Source organism: Aphanomyces astaci, assembly GCF_000520075.1.
Source record: "Aphanomyces astaci strain APO3 unplaced genomic scaffold supercont1.57, whole genome shotgun sequence".
Lineage (NCBI taxonomy): Eukaryota > Oomycota > Saprolegniomycetes > Saprolegniales > Verrucalvaceae > Aphanomyces > Aphanomyces astaci.
This window is the reverse complement of record NW_009798320.1, coordinates 78,580-93,993: the sequence shown is the minus strand read 5'-3', so window position 1 is coordinate 93,993 and position 15,414 is coordinate 78,580. Positions and strand designations below refer to the sequence as shown.

General features: G+C 48.1%; 4 protein-coding genes across 4 annotated transcripts; all 4 read right to left on the bottom strand.

Annotated features, from left to right (window-relative positions):
- Positions 1-1,033: 1,033 nt before the first annotated feature.
- On the bottom strand, positions 1,034-2,659 carry H257_14361 (hypothetical protein; the record flags this gene model as incomplete). Its single annotated transcript, XM_009842133.1, has 1 exon — positions 1,034-2,659. One exon carries the CDS (start codon positions 2,657-2,659, stop codon positions 1,034-1,036), a length of 1,626 nt encoding a protein of 541 aa, XP_009840435.1.
- A 4,242-nt stretch (positions 2,660-6,901) lies between these two features.
- Positions 6,902-7,673, bottom strand: H257_14360 (hypothetical protein). The gene has a single exon (XM_009842132.1). It carries the CDS (start codon positions 7,650-7,652, stop codon positions 7,047-7,049), a length of 606 nt encoding a protein of 201 aa, XP_009840434.1. The 5' UTR covers positions 7,653-7,673; the 3' UTR covers positions 6,902-7,046.
- Positions 7,674-7,872: 199 nt separating this feature from the next.
- Positions 7,873-8,362, bottom strand: H257_14359 (hypothetical protein). The gene has a single exon (XM_009842131.1). It carries the CDS (start codon positions 8,282-8,284, stop codon positions 7,982-7,984), a length of 303 nt encoding a protein of 100 aa, XP_009840433.1. The 5' UTR covers positions 8,285-8,362; the 3' UTR covers positions 7,873-7,981.
- Positions 8,363-12,076: 3,714 nt separating this feature from the next.
- On the bottom strand, positions 12,077-14,080 carry H257_14358 (hypothetical protein; the record flags this gene model as incomplete). Its single annotated transcript, XM_009842130.1, has 1 exon — positions 12,077-14,080. The coding sequence occupies one exon, from the start codon at positions 14,078-14,080 to the stop codon at positions 12,077-12,079; it is 2,004 nt and encodes a 667-aa protein (XP_009840432.1).
- Positions 14,081-15,414: the final 1,334 nt, after the last annotated feature.

The following is a 15,414-nucleotide window of genomic DNA, read 5'->3' as shown; positions in this document are numbered from 1 at the left end:
GCTGTTTGAACGAATCATGGACGGTGTGGTGATGCGTGATGAGTACTACTACCCTTGGACGCATCTTGAGAGATGTTGATCCATGACCGGGCAAGCTGGCTGTCTTCGTCGGTCGTGAAGTTGGAACCACGGATGGCCTTGGCTGATTCCATTTCTGAACCAACTGATTATTGACTCCATAACGCACATGATTGGACAAAATTATCCATTGATAGCATGTTATTGGCTAATTCGTCAAAACTGCATTTTACAGTCGCGACTGTAAATCTGGCCGATTTGGCGTCTCGCGGTAAAATTTTACAGTTAACGTTACCTGTATTTTACAGTCGCCCGGTGGGGTTGTCAAAACTGTAAATAATCCGGATAGAACTGTATAATAGCGTTTACAGTCGCACCGGTGGGGATGCTCTGAAGTCTGAATCTCGGGACTTTCGAAAGTTTTGTGCGTCTAGCCCGTACGACCGTCACACACGCCATCCAGCACGGACAATCCACTGAAACGTCGATGTCCTATCCAGAACTCCTTCATGGATTGTCCGTGCTGGATGGCGGGGATCGTGGAACATGGTGCATGCGGACATTGACATTCAAATGACACATCCGCACCTTCCCGTGGAAAGTGTCTGGACGTTGTCGTTTGGTGGGGTACGCCATAGACATGTGGCCGACAAGCTTGTGTCTAGGGACACTTGACGACGAGCTCAGTGACAGGGAATGCTGCGATATCCTGCAAAGTATACTAATTGGAGTAGTATATTTTTTATTCCGCTTTTCAGGATATTTTCGGCCGAATAATATCGCATAAACTTGCGATCAAAATGCTATCCGGACACGTCGTTTCGACACAATTCAAATTATCTCGATATTTATCGAAATATTGAGAAATACTTAAGTAGTATGGTATTAGTTGGCATCCCTAGTTTTTTCAAGTTATAGTGCTTGCGAAGCAACTGAATCCCAAATTCAGGCATTTACCTTGAAGTTGAGAGTGTAACTATGGTCGGTGAGTTTGATGACGATGGTAATAGCTGGTCTAAAACAACGGCGGTCCTGCCAAGGCTGGGGCTGGTAGCAGGCCTGCCCTGGCTCCGACCACAGTCACCCTCTGCCCCTTGATATGCTTGAGGCGGCACGTGCCGCCGTTGTGGTCGGTCCACACGAACAGCTTGCATCCCGGTGTATTTTCACAGTCGGCACAGCAGGATTCAGCAGCTGCCTGCTTGGTCGAACCCAAGTTGCCGCCAATATAGTGCGTGTCGTCTTCCAAGGTGCCACACGTGGTAGCAGTCACGGCCTTGAAGATGTTCAAGCGGCCGTAGCCAATGAGGTTGTTGGGGTATTGCGTGTTGGGAATGCCACCGCAGGACTTGTTGGGTGGAGTTAACGTGTCCGTGTCCACGTTGTTGGTCAGGACTGTGTACACTTTGTCGTACGAGGCGCCTTTGTTTGCAGACAAGTACAATGCGATGGCTCCAGAAACATGAGGCGCAGCCATGCTCGAGCCAGATCTCAACGAAAGGCCTACGTCACGGGTGTGTACTGCGGATGGGATGCTGACACCAGGAGCCGAAATGTCGGGTTTGGTGCGGTTCTTCACGGAAGGTCCCAAACTTGAATGGGTATCCAAAAAATCCATGTTGTCAGTGGAGCCGACAGCAATCACTTGAGGGGACGCGCCAGGATAACTCGAATACGCACAGACTTCTTTAGCGCCGTCGTTGCCGTTCGAAAACACGGGAATGATTCCCGCACCTCTCCACGCTTTAATCGTATCTTCCATATCAAAGTGCGTGTCGTACTCCCCCCAGCTGTTGTTGATCACGTGGGGTGCCTTGCTGCAGTCGTTGTTGCCGTCTTTGTCGTGGGGACAAAGCAGGAATTGAGCGCATTTCACCAACTCACGTCGATTGAACATTGTTGTGGTCCATCCTTTGCATGCAATCCATGTGGCATTCGGGGCGACACCAATACCTTGCGTGTTTCCCACCATGATGCCCATGATGTGAGTGCCGTGGCCCCGCGGGTCGTTGGGCAGCTTCGTCTCATCATACGGGTCGAACCAACCGTATTCCTTTCGCCAGTTCGACTTCAACGCCTCGTGGGTGTGTCGAACACCGGTGTCGATGCTGGCCACGACAATGCCGTCGCCCTTGATGCCTTTGGCCCACAGCGCCGGCGCTTGGATCTTCTCGATCCCCCATTGGTTGACCACGTCGACAGCACTGGCTGGTTGGTCGTCACTTTTGGTTTCTTCGAGTGCCATCGCAACTGGCTCGTAAATGGATTTGACTTCAGGCAACGCCGCGATCTTCTGGACGAGGTCGTCGGAGGCGTTGTCGATGTACATGGAACAGTCGATCCATGTCGTGGCCACTTCCACAGCCGTCGATTCAAGTTGGTTGGCCAGGAACGACTTGACCGACGCCTGTGACGTGGTTGTGTGCTCCTTCAACGAATCAACCAGCGACTCGATGGTTTCGGTGCGAGACGCACCGGCCTTGAGTCGGCGGCGGTGGGTATCGTGGGCCTCGTCACAGTGAAATTTGACCACGACGTTCGACTGCTTGGCGACTTCCAAGTTGCGATGCACTTGGACCGAGATCTTGGCCGTGGCGACAGTGGTGGCGGCGGCGAGGGCCACAAAACGGTACTGAACCATGATGTTGATGGGACAATGGAATTGCAAAAATAAGGCCAATGACTCTCGAGCTGGATGCACCACGTTGCCGTCGCGATATATGTATCACGTCAACTGTTGTGTGTACAGTCTACTAGTCTACAATCAAACATTATGTCGTAATTTCGGAATTACCACACGGCTTGGGCGGAGTTCACTATTGAACGACGAGACGGCTGTTAGATTGGGTGGACGACGTATAGTATGTACATAACCTCAATCCCCTCCGTACAGTTATCTTACCGGTGACAATTTAACCCAGGAGTTGTGGAGATGAGGGAATTCTGGTAGAAAACGACTGCGGGGACAGTAGTCAATTCACTTGTTCTTATTATTAATGTTTCGAAGTATTTCATAGCCAAACGCCGTGTAATCTAAAACAACGCATTCCGGCTAGGGATTTTGTGCATTTCTGTGGTTAGCTATCACCACTGGTGATGCACTAAACTCCGTGAATAGCAACCCAAGGGGTCCTGAGGGCTTCGAGATTACAGGGCTACATACAGTACTGGTTCTTTTGAATGGAGATTATTACGTTCAACATTTGAGTCAAATGTGCTCTACAACACTACTACTATAGAACTATCCGGAATATCGTGTACGAATACTCATCTCCATGTTTACGTCCACGATACTCCGATGACGTTATTTTGATGTGACTAATCATCTCCATGATTACGTACACAATACTCAGATGAAGTTATTGTGATGTGATTACCAGTAATTATTCAGGGCTCCTTTGGATGCCACGAATTATGGCATAAAATGACGAAAATCTCTATAAAATGGTGAAATGACAAAGTTGCGAAGTTATTTCGTCTGGATACCACAAAATCCAAAGGAAATATTACAAACTTATAGCAAGAAAATTCACGAATTATGGCATAAAAAAATGGACCAAAATGGTCAATTTCTCATGTAAAGACAGACGTCCATGTGACCACTTCAACATCAATGTTCTGTCAAAACGGCGCTTTTCGAAACCGCAGCAACCATACAGCACACAGATGGGCCTTTGGAACATCACATTGGACGAGATCGTGCAGCAGTCCACCATACGCATCACGGGACATTCGAAACGTCTCCTCGAAGGCATCCCCGTTTCCTTGCAGTATTTCGGCAACCCACAAAGCCCCCGACAAGATGGAGACCCGCTTTGACGTCTTCAAGAGGTAGATGGAGTAGTGGTAGACCAGGTATGACATCAACATCATGCGACGTCGCTTGAGGCGCCGCCGACGAAGCAGGATCATCATGGTCGTGAGCATCGTTTTGGCGCGCAAGTTTGAATCCGGATGAAACGTGAGTGATGTTTGGTATCCAGACGGTTTCTTTTTGTATTGCGTTTGTATATTGGACAAATTTTGTAAAATCTCATTTCGAGTTTTGGCATATTTTTATGGCGTGGTATCCAGAGGAGCCCTTGGAAGAATTGTTGCCACCATAGGAGCAAACGGCAACCTCAGTGTACAAGTGGGATAATGACTTGACTGAGATTAATTGAGTTTGGATTATCATTTTTAAGGAGGAAGACTTTTTGCCATCCATAGGCCTGTAGGATACCGTAATGACTTGACTGAGAAATGCCTCGTCGAATGTAAGAGGATATATCAAATCTCCCAGGTATGTGTGCAGGTAGAGATCGCCTCTTGGAATCCAAGGTTTTAGACTGAAAAGTTATTCCATGGCACGCAAAAGGTCATGGGTTCCATCACGTGTAGGATTGTTTGTTTTTTCGACTTTTTTCAAGTACATAGGTAATAGCAGTCATGCCGATATCTTTCACACGTGCCGCAATGTGAACGAGCAACAAGATCTAGCATTTCATTCGTAAACATTTTAAGTACGTCGAAGACGAATAAGTATATTTTGACGTTCGTCTAAGCAGTACTTACGTAAATATATAATGAGCTAAATATAGACAGAACAGAATCGCCCCTCCTCATGTCGCTCAATAAAATTTCATGAAGATTTCTTCTCTTGATTTACAGTTAACAGTCAACGTCCGCATCAAGCGACGTTTTCTTATCCGGATTCATTTATAGAGGTAGTATTGATACAAAAAGTCAATGAAACAATTAGTGACCATCAAGTTTAGCAAGACTATTGGATGATACAGTGAAAAATGACGTGCATTCCTGCGTTTCAGGCGTTTTATCAATCACGTTTTGGGGTTTCATCGAAAAACAATACAATTGTCCGATTCCAAATAAAATTCCATACAGGCTGGTACAAGTTTTATACCATTTCAGGTTACTTTGATAGAATTATTCACAAAAGGTCGATGGATGCTAACGTTGACTGTAAGCAAAAATGTTTTAGACAAATTAGTTAATTCGTACGTCTTAGGGGTACGTCTAAGACGCCTTTTGGTCCTAGGGGAGATAAGCACACCCTCGACAGCCCACGCGAACACCATAAACTCCACAGCATCTCATTGCTACCCCCAGGCCAATTGTTATTCATATCGTGTTAAGATAGGTTATCGAGGGTGTAATATATGTAGATAGTGTACGATGTACATCGCTACAAATTACTAAGAGGCAATCATAATGTTGTGAGTGGTGAATGCTGCCTTCACTTCCAATTGGACGGACTTTGACTAAGGAGATCATCAGACAACTCGCCCATTCGTCGGTGGCCTTACTGTAGTGGCGCAAGCATTGCTCCAGTCCCCCGATAACTGTGGACTTGAGCAACGCGTGCAGCACTAGGGTCACCAACAAATGAAGCGTGAATACGTTTGGTACAAACTCTGGAAGTGATCCACTGTCATGGGTGCTATCATCAGCTCCGTCGACAACGTTGCATGTCTACGAAATTGTCAATGTCAGCGTTGTTATGGACAAGTGGTGGCCCAACATGACCGAGATCCACTGGGCAACTTCCGAGGTATCCTCGATGGTTACATGCGTTATGGTCCGATGGGCTCAACATGTACGGTACAGTACAACCCGTACATGCTAAGCCCATCGGACCACGTTGTGCACACCGTAGTAGATGTCCATCTCGTGCATAGTATTAGGAGTGCAAACAGAATATGATCCAAGTGTCGATGCGGATGGCTCTGAGGAAGGGTTAAGTGCAGAGTTTTTCTTGCCACGCGTCCGCAATTCGCGTCATACAGTCGTCGTAGTGGAGTCCACTATCACATATGAAATAATCACTTGTGCAGAACCGCGACGGAAGTCAAGTCCTACGATGGAGTGCGTGGAGTCCACTTTGTTCGTGGAAGTGGCATTATGAACTTCGATTCCCCAACGAACGATGTGACTTCCGTGGGTGTTCATGCACAAGCGCTTTGTATTTAAGATATGAGCCCGGTGGTGTAGAGCTACAATGTCACGACCCTCAAGTCGAAGCGCAGGTCTTCGAGTTGTTTGCGAATGAATGTTCATCGCTAAAACCCCGAAACCCCGTCGACATGTCTGGTGGCCTGATTACAGTATACCACCTACACACTATTAGTCATTCAAAATGCACTACTAATAGTACTACGTATTAATAGTACATATTATAGTAGTATTATTGAACAGCGGAATCGAATACAAAGTTGCCTTGCACCAAAACTCGACTCCTTCGTCTAGATATACGTTTACATTCGCTTATGTCGCCGAGGATGGCTATGTTCGTCATTTCCCGCAGCCTCCTGAGGGATTCCACGAATTCGGCGGAGGTATTCCACGGCGACAAAGCAATAACTGGAGGGCTTGCCAACGTCCCCAGACGTATACTCACCATGCGGTACGTCTCCGCATTTTCCCAGACTTGCTGGATCATGTCGTTGTAGTTGTCGATGTTAGTTTGATATATTTATCTTCAGTTAAGTTAGCTGTCGGTATACATGAGGGCATCCCCACCTCATGTATACCTCTTTTGGGGTTGCAGGATACATATCAAAGTGCTAACGTTACCTCGGTACCGTACGTTTGGGCGAAAAGGGCACTCAAAACATGGGGGTGGCAACTGGTTCGCAATTCAACATCATTTGCTAAAAATAGAAATAAAAACGCCGTTGGAGATGCTCTAAGCGACAGTCAGACTTGTGACGCTGCACACACACGGTCATGGGTACTAACTACTCTGGGTAGTACGGTGCACCACCAACTAATTTCCCGTTAGTTATGCAGTACTACTTTTCAACTGCATACACAGGGTTGAGTCTATCTACTCGTGGCGCGGTCGCTATATATTGTACAGTACTTTGAAGTACGTAAGCAGTATGAGAATAGTACTTTACATCTACATCGCTGTACTCTAGCATTGAAGGTTTACACTAGATCTACGCTTGACGAGTGGACGTTTTGGAAGGAAGGGGCTTGGGCAGTGTTAATCGTCCAACAATGCAAGCGCTGTATGTTTACATGAGTTAGCTGGACGAGAATGCCGCTCGGCCGCCTGTGAGTTCGTTGACGTAAGTATGGAACGCGGTGGAGTGCACCAAGGGAATCTGGATGGTTAATGCTGCCGAGTCCACCCCAAAGTCCAAGCTTGTGACTCTGCCGTCGAAGTTGACGATGGACTTCTTGACCATTTCTGCATATCGAATGGGCACTTGCACGGTTCGTGACGTGGACAATTGGGTTTCCACTATGGTGGCTTCGGCCATGACGAGTTCCGCGGCGCCCGCGTAGGCGCGCACGAGTCCGCCCGTGCCGAGCTTGGTACCGCCAAATATTCTCGACACCACGAGGCATGCATCCTGCACTCGATGCTGGGAAAGCACTTGTTGAATGGGTCGACCCGCTGTGCTGTGCGGCTCGCCGTCGTCGGAGCAATAGCTTTCGTTGGCCACTGCCAGTGAGTATGCGAAGCAGTGGTGGTTGGCTTGGGGGTACATGGCTCGCCTCTGTGACACGACATTCAGCGCATCTTGTCGTGATGTCACAGGTGCGATGAATCCGATGAAGCGCGACCCTTTGATCTTTGGCAGTAGCTCGGCCTCGACGGCCTTGGCGATCGTTGAGAAGTGCATTTTTCCGATTGACCAAACTTGAAACTCTCCGACTTATTCTGTCAAGTATGAATGAAAATCGACCAATTAGAATCCGTTATTTTGTATTTCTCGCAGTTGTTTTGGTATATTTCGCCGTAATAGATCCCGGTATGAATGTGCTCAGCGGCATACTATTACAAGAGGAACTTCACGCTGGCCCTACGTTGAGCTTACAGGGAGGACAGCTACGTGGTCGTAGCGCTTACTTCCCAATGCACGACGACTGGCGCCAGGTTGTGGAGCTGCAGAATGAAAGCGGTTGAGCGATAAATGAGCATAAATTAGGGTGCGACGACGCGAATCGTCGCTTAATACACAGCCTTGGTGATCTGAGCGTAGCCAGTGGACTTGCAGTCAAGGGAGCAGAAGTCGTTGAACGTGCTCGAGTACGGCACGTACTTGCGCTGACAGGACGAGCACGTCTTGCATCCGTCATTGTCGGACGCGTCGGTGCCAGGGGCATGCGAGTTGCAGAGAGTGAAGCTGCCGCTGAAGGCTCGACTGGCGCCTGCGAGTGGCACGGGGCTGAGTTTCTTCGTGCCTTCTTCGGCGGAACTTTTGCCGCGTAGGCGTCTGAAGAACTGGAGCGGCGATGGGAACGTCAACTTCATTATCGTGTTTGTATGTGGCTGTGACGGACGATATGCGAATAAGCTTCCTCTGCGGGGGTGATCAATGACAATCTGGACGGATTCAAAATGGGGTTGAGTTTGCCCCGAATATTCCAGTATTCATCAACTTCGATTTTGGAGGCGATACAGTTTCACATATTGTCGACGCACAACTTCGATTTTAACTTCGATTTGGCAAGATATCCAGGCCACAAACGGGTAAAAATTGGACTATCCCACCTAACAAATTTCTACGCCCCACTGGCATAGACGGCACCACATCGCAAACCACAGCAAACTCGAACCAACATTACCTCGACCATTATTGCTAAATAGTCCTGATACTATGTTGTACTCATGGAATAGCTACGAGAATACTATGTACTCCGAGTATCGGTACTGTACAGCTGTAGCCATGCGAACTGGTGCATCACTCCGAGAAATCGCTTTACCCGTTACTAGTACTTGAAGCACTACACGTAGTACTACTGTAGTAGCTGTTACCAGTAATGAGAGCGTTGCAGGAATAATTCCCTGATTGGAAATTTGTACGGAATCCACAATACTACTGTATATACAATGAGAATCCAAAACTCAATTAACTGTAACCACAATACTGTACCAGTACAGTACTGCGTAACGTTAACGTTAGTACTCCGGAGTAAGTCTTTTGGTAGTGGGGTGGCCCATTTTAACTGAACATTATGGGTGATGATTACGCACATACAGTAGCATCGTGTTTGGAATTAATCCGTTGGGTAAGGTGGACAAATGCGGCATTCCCGTTCGGTAAGACGCGACTGTATTAATTTAACATTAACCAGAAAAAGCAAGGTGAAATAGGCAATTTTGTATGCTGCGCAAGGTGAACCACCTTGCGAATTCCATAAATAATTCTGAAATTGTATAGTTTCAATTAAATATATCTTCAAGTTTGTATTGATGATTTTTATTTTTCATGTGTCTGTCTCTTTTTGGAATTCGCAAGGCAGGTCACCTTGCGAATTCAAAATTGTCCAATTTTGTCCAATCAGATGCGGTGAAATCACGAAAATCCCTGCGTAGATTCATCACGCCCTGTTGCGATATATTCCTGTGATGACGGTTGATGCAAGGAGTCTTGAGATAATTGTGTAGGCTGTGTATGAGAGCAAGATCATGTGATGTGGTATTCAGGACTCAGACAATTCTAACAGGTCTCATTTCACCACTTGCCTACAAACCCAATGAAATTGGTCATCCCTCATTCCACCATCCAACCCGTGTCAGTGCCGCACACCTCCCTGCCGGTGTGATCGCGTGGTTGTGCGGGCGGTGGCGCAAGACATCTTGGTGGCACCCATCGCAAGTGCTGAAGTGGCGGCTTAAGCACTTTGCGTTTGCGATGGGTGCTACCAAGACCTCTTGCGTCACCGCGTTGGCCCACCAGAGCCACCACGACATTGCGACCCAACCGAGCGCACAACACAATGATAGCTGTAAGGGGAGAACCACATTGGACACAGTCGGAGTGCACTCATCAATGCACAAGTCTCTGGAACAGCATCACACAAAGCTCTACTCCAGAGTACAAAATTCAAAGTTCAAAATTGTAACCTCTTCTGTCAGTGTTATAGCCAATCGTGTGTAAGAAACAAGGTGTGATGGACTCTGATTGGATATTAAAAAGGAGCAAGGTGGCTAACCTTGCGAATTCCATTAACAAGTCAGTAAATTCACGTAGCTACGAGTTGTTGAAGCACTACCAAATTTTAGAGGTTGCCAAACCGTGTACTAGTACTACGTAGTAGTACCACACTCAACATTGACTGTGAGTCGTAAAATACGTTATTAGTAATAAGCAAAATCACTCAGCTGAAGCAAGCCAGGGTATTCGTCGCTCAGAACCACGTAGCTGGGTGTTGGAATGCTGCCAAGTTCGAAAAGTCGCCTATGGACTAATTCCCCGACAGCAGGGGGTTGGATTACAGAATCGCTGCGGTCAAGTAGGCTTGCAAGTACCGGCATCACCGACCTTGGGAAACTCAATAACGTTAGCAAGGCGATGTCACCATCGACATGCTATACCGCCGTAACCTCTGAAAAGTTAACTACAACTAGAGAGAGGCAAACACCGTTCATAACTCCGTTCCAGAGTGAACTTGGCAGCCTCTCGATGTCATACCATGCACTTCCGGCTTCAGGTCAATTGGGAAGGGGACAGCTACCAAAATGGAGACTAATTCCCCGACAGCAGGGGGTGCCTACCTTCAAAACTCCTGTAACGTTATTGGAGTGATTTTGCTATATACTTCGAAGTAATTCTTTGTGGAAAAATCACTGTGAAGAAATAGGTGCCATCCACAGGCAAATTTGTTCGAGAAAAATCACTGTCATAAAACCTCAGAGAGAACTTAAATTTTATTGTGACATTCTTGGTGTATGGGCAACAACGATGTGGTCCGAGTCCGTGCTGAAGCGTAGGACAGCATTCCGCTTTAAGGGGTGCCGAAGTAATTCATGTTAGGCCGTTCGAAGCGCCCCATGGCGAAGTCAAGAAGCGCAGGACAGTGGTCACAGAGCATCTCCAACGTGATAGGTCCAGTTGTACGTGGTCAATCAGCGTCACTCGACTCGTCGACACAACAGAGAGCCCTTTCTACTAGTGGAGTCGGATGTAGAGTGGAATTTATCGATACCGACAGTTAGACCCACAGACGCAGCATGTGTAGTATATGTGCCTGGTCGCTATGACCAAGCCATAACGGTCAACAGAGCACGAAAACGTTATGACGACTTAATGCTTTTCAAGAACAAACCCTTGCTGCCCATCGTGCGTCTGGACCAACGAGGAGTACGATGAGCGCGAGCAGCTGCTCGGCGCTTGCGTTTAGCGCTGGGGCGTGATTATCGGGTCGGGAATCGCCAGCAGCACTTTCAATTGCTGAATCTCGTTCTTCTTAAAGCTAAAGTGGATGGTGCACGTTGAATAGTTTTGTGCCATGAGGTTGAATCGGCCGCGAGGTATGTGTATCGCTAGTGTATGCCCTTGGGACTCTTCCAGCAGTAGTGCCATGGTCGACATGAGTATGATCATGTCAGCCAAGCACTTTGCACAACAAATTTTGATGTAGCAAAATCATTTCACACAGGATTTTCGTTTCTGGATCCTTCTCGAGTACTACGTAGTATTCCAAAATTTTCACAGGTAATTTCAAGTTAGCAAAATCACTCTACAGTCATGCCCCCATTTTTGCACGACCATGATTTGATAAATAAATACAGGTATTGGATTCCAACGTGTAAGGACTTTATAAGATCATACAAGTTGACATTAGCAGAGTAAAAAGTCCACCGACACTGATGAGCCCACTCGAAGATAAGGCATCCATCAACGATACTTGAGGTACAATGCACGTGAATTTAAGTTATTCACATGTCAATCGTGTACTTACCGAACGGGAATGTCGCATTTGTAACTTCCCCAACGGATTAACACTTGTTTTACAGAAACCCCGAAACCCCCGGAGTAGGGCTTACCTTGGGTAAAATGGGGTTGTTGATTGACAGTCAGGTATGTACTCGTGGTATTCCGGGGTAAAAGGGTGCGCGGGTGTAAAGGGGGTTAGGGGTCAGAGTTTTGGGAAAGTTGGTGACTTGTTCATGTCAGTAACACAAGGTTTTGGTCGTATATTTAACCCGAGTTAAGAACATACTTACAGTGAATGACCCAAAATGGTGTTTTGGGCCTGAATATTGAAATATTTCCGGGTATAAATTATTACTGTATTACTTTGAAGTATTTGGTTAAATCTATTCCCATAAAACACACTTCTTGGTCGGGTTCATGGGCGAGTCCACAGGGCAGTTGAACACTTTGGCAAAATCGACCGAGTTTTGAACCGACCCGATCAAGCGGTGGCGATTTGGGGGGTGTTCGCCGCGGAGCAAATCCAGGAGGTACGCATCGCTGTTCTTAGCGCACCAAAATTGGCCATACTTGATCCAAAATATCTTTTCGCCTGCTTCCTTGGTGTACTTGGTGGCATCGGCCACAGCGTGCACGTAGTCTCGGTATGCCCGGTACGCAATGTTGAGGCCCCCGTTGTCAGCGATGATTTCGGGCAAAATCAATTCGCCGTCCAAGTTGCCGACCAATTCACCCGTGAGCTCGCTATGCACGTCCATGGACCCATACTGCTCAACGAAGCAGTTGGACTTTTCGTCGAACGTTTTCGTTACGGCAGCCGACCACCACTGAGTGACGTTGCCGTCGCCGTCGAAGAGGCGGCCAACGTCGTCGAAACCATGGGTAATTTCGTGGCCGATGTTAGCGCCAATGACGCCAAAGTTCTCGGCTGGGTCCGCCTTTGCATCGAAGCTGGGGGGCTGCAAGATGGCGGCGGGAAGCATGAGCACGTTCGTCTCCCGCTGGTTGAACGCATTCGCGGTTTGCGCAGTAGTCTCCCATATCTGCTTGTCCACGGCAGTGCCGATCTGAGCGAGCTTGAATGCAGTGTTGTCCGCAGACACTTTGTTCCGGTTGGCAATGTACGCCTTGGGGTCAAACGTCAAGGTGGGGTACGTCTTGGGGTTCTTGGGCCCCCCAAAGAGGTGGGTGAGCTTGGACAACTTAGCCTTGGCATTGGCGCGAGTAGTGTCATCGAGCCACCCCGCGCTGTCGAGCCCGGTCTCGAAGGACGCTTCCAGCGTTTGCACGAACGATTCGATGTGCTTGGCGGTGTCGGCCGTCCACACTTCCTTGAGGTAGTGCGTACCCACCAGTTCGCCGAAGGTCGTACTCACCTCACTGCGGCAGATCGTGGCTCGCGGCAGGGGTTCGTGGCCATATAGCACCTTGCGATAGAATTCCGAGTGTGCATTTGAAAACGGTGCTGACAGGAATGGCGCGTTGAAGTTGAGCACATTGTACTCGATGATCGTTTTGAGTTCGTCGACGGACAAGCTGCGGAGCAATTTTTCGATGACGTCTACGTAGTACAGGTTCTCCAGCAGGATTGTGTTCGTGTTGCACTCTTTGTGGACGTCGAACCCAAACCCTTGCAATTGGAGACCTACCCCCAATGGGTACAATGCGTTGGCGGCGCTGAGTGACAACCGGTTGTTGCTAGACGTCACGCCCTCTTGGAGCCTACGCTTGGACTCCTGTACCCCGGTACTAGCGCGTACAAACGCCATCACGACGTCGGCGGCCGCCTCCGCGTCCGCGCGGCCAGCCAGCGTGAAAGTCGTGGCGATGTATTCGCGGTATGGCTTTTCAATCGCGGCCCACAACACCGGTTCCTTGAAGAAAATTTCCTCCAACGGCAATCCCGGGTGTTCGGCATACAAGGCGTAGCGGGTGGCGTCGGCATTGTCGCCCGAGACCGTCAGCTTCATGAAGAGCGGCATGCCCGTGGCCTTGGCGATGGCCGCGCCGCGAAAGATGGCTTCGACGGTCGAGTTGGCGCTGCGGATGGCCTTGAGGTGGTCTTCGATGGGAGCCAAGCCCAACGTGTCTAAAGTGTCAGTGTCCATACACGCGTCGTAGAACTCCGTAATTTTGGGCAGCTTGGCATCCAACAACTTTTCGACCAGCTTGTCCGCCGCAGTCGCGAGCACGGTGTGCACATTGATAATTTGGTTGTCGTAGAGGAGGGTGTTGTTTTGCCACGTCCCGCACGAATACGAATAGAAGTCAGTGCATGGATCCACGGTTTCATCCATGAGGCTGCTTATCTCTCTCGGCAACTCGGAGATGGTGCCGAAAGCAGACGCGACAGCGGCGGACAAGGCGGCCACGATTATCTTGACCATGCTTGGTATATTGAAGTATGACGAAGCGACAAACAAGCTCGCGAATAAGTTAATGGGATATCCATCGCAATTTGGGATACCAACGAGACATCTCGTGGATAGATTCATCCATGAATGACCCCTCTATCTCAACTACACTGTATACTTTCTAGTCCAGTACTACTACAGTTTGTATACTGTAGTACCCACCACCTACTAAGTCTGGTACGTTGTACTTCAAGCATAAGGTTACTGTATTACTGCACAGTACCGTGACATGTACAGTACTACGAAGTACACTACGTAGTACTTCCTCTGTTCCAAAATTGTTGTCCGACTCAGAAAGTTGGCGTACTCCTCCCATCATTTAAATTTGGAATCCTGCAAATATCTATATTGTGTGCTTTTGTCAATGTATAATGTTAAAAGGGTGGCTCTGGCTATGCCACTGAATGTACGATGGGTGTATGAGTGGTAAATCCCCGCATGACCATAATCGGCAAAAGCTGCAATACAATAGAAGCCTGGGGCCCCGTGCATCACAATGCTATGTACTCGACGTCATCAGTTATACTAGCGATCGACCAAATATCACAAACCCTCATACATGGAGAAGAATGTGCACTGTGGCCCTTACTCCTTCAAAAAAATCAAGAAATTCGACTTTTCTCAATTATAATCTGCAACCTCATTTGGGTGAGCTTACTAAGTACCTAGCCACAGAAGTCAGTAGCTACAGATTTGTCCACCCAGGAATAAAACGAACTGAAAAAGTACTATATAAGGCAATGTTTGGACAAATAACATTCGGTCACAACTTGTAAAAATTCTCACGAACGTGCATTTTCTCAGCATCATCCCAAGTGGTAACTCATGGCGTATTTCAGGCGACTGTACTTGTTGGCCTTCGTAAGCACCGGTTTTATAGTGTTCGAATGAGCGCGGAACATCGCGGCTTTTAAGCAACGATGCAAAGTACATAGGCTTACTCCTGCGACGCATCGTTCAGCTTGGATTAGATGTTGCATCGCACCTAATTGCTCGGAGATTGCGCGAAGTGTTGTACGATTGGCTTGTGGAATTGCACGGAGTTTGGCCTTTATTTGGGCTGGAGTGAAGGCCTTCTTTCGGCCAACTCGACCCTTCTTCTTCTTGCTGGCGACATTCACCTTCATGACGCCTGTGAGCGCTCCGTTCGCCTTGGCTTGCGCATGAATCCGCCTGATCGTTCTGACGTTGCAGTTCTACTTGGCTGCTAGGTCTTCGCCGAAGCCTTTTGCCGGTCGTGACATGAAACACACTACCGACGCTTTTAAGGAGGATCTCATCGAGGATGGCCTCGCGCTCCTCGCTTG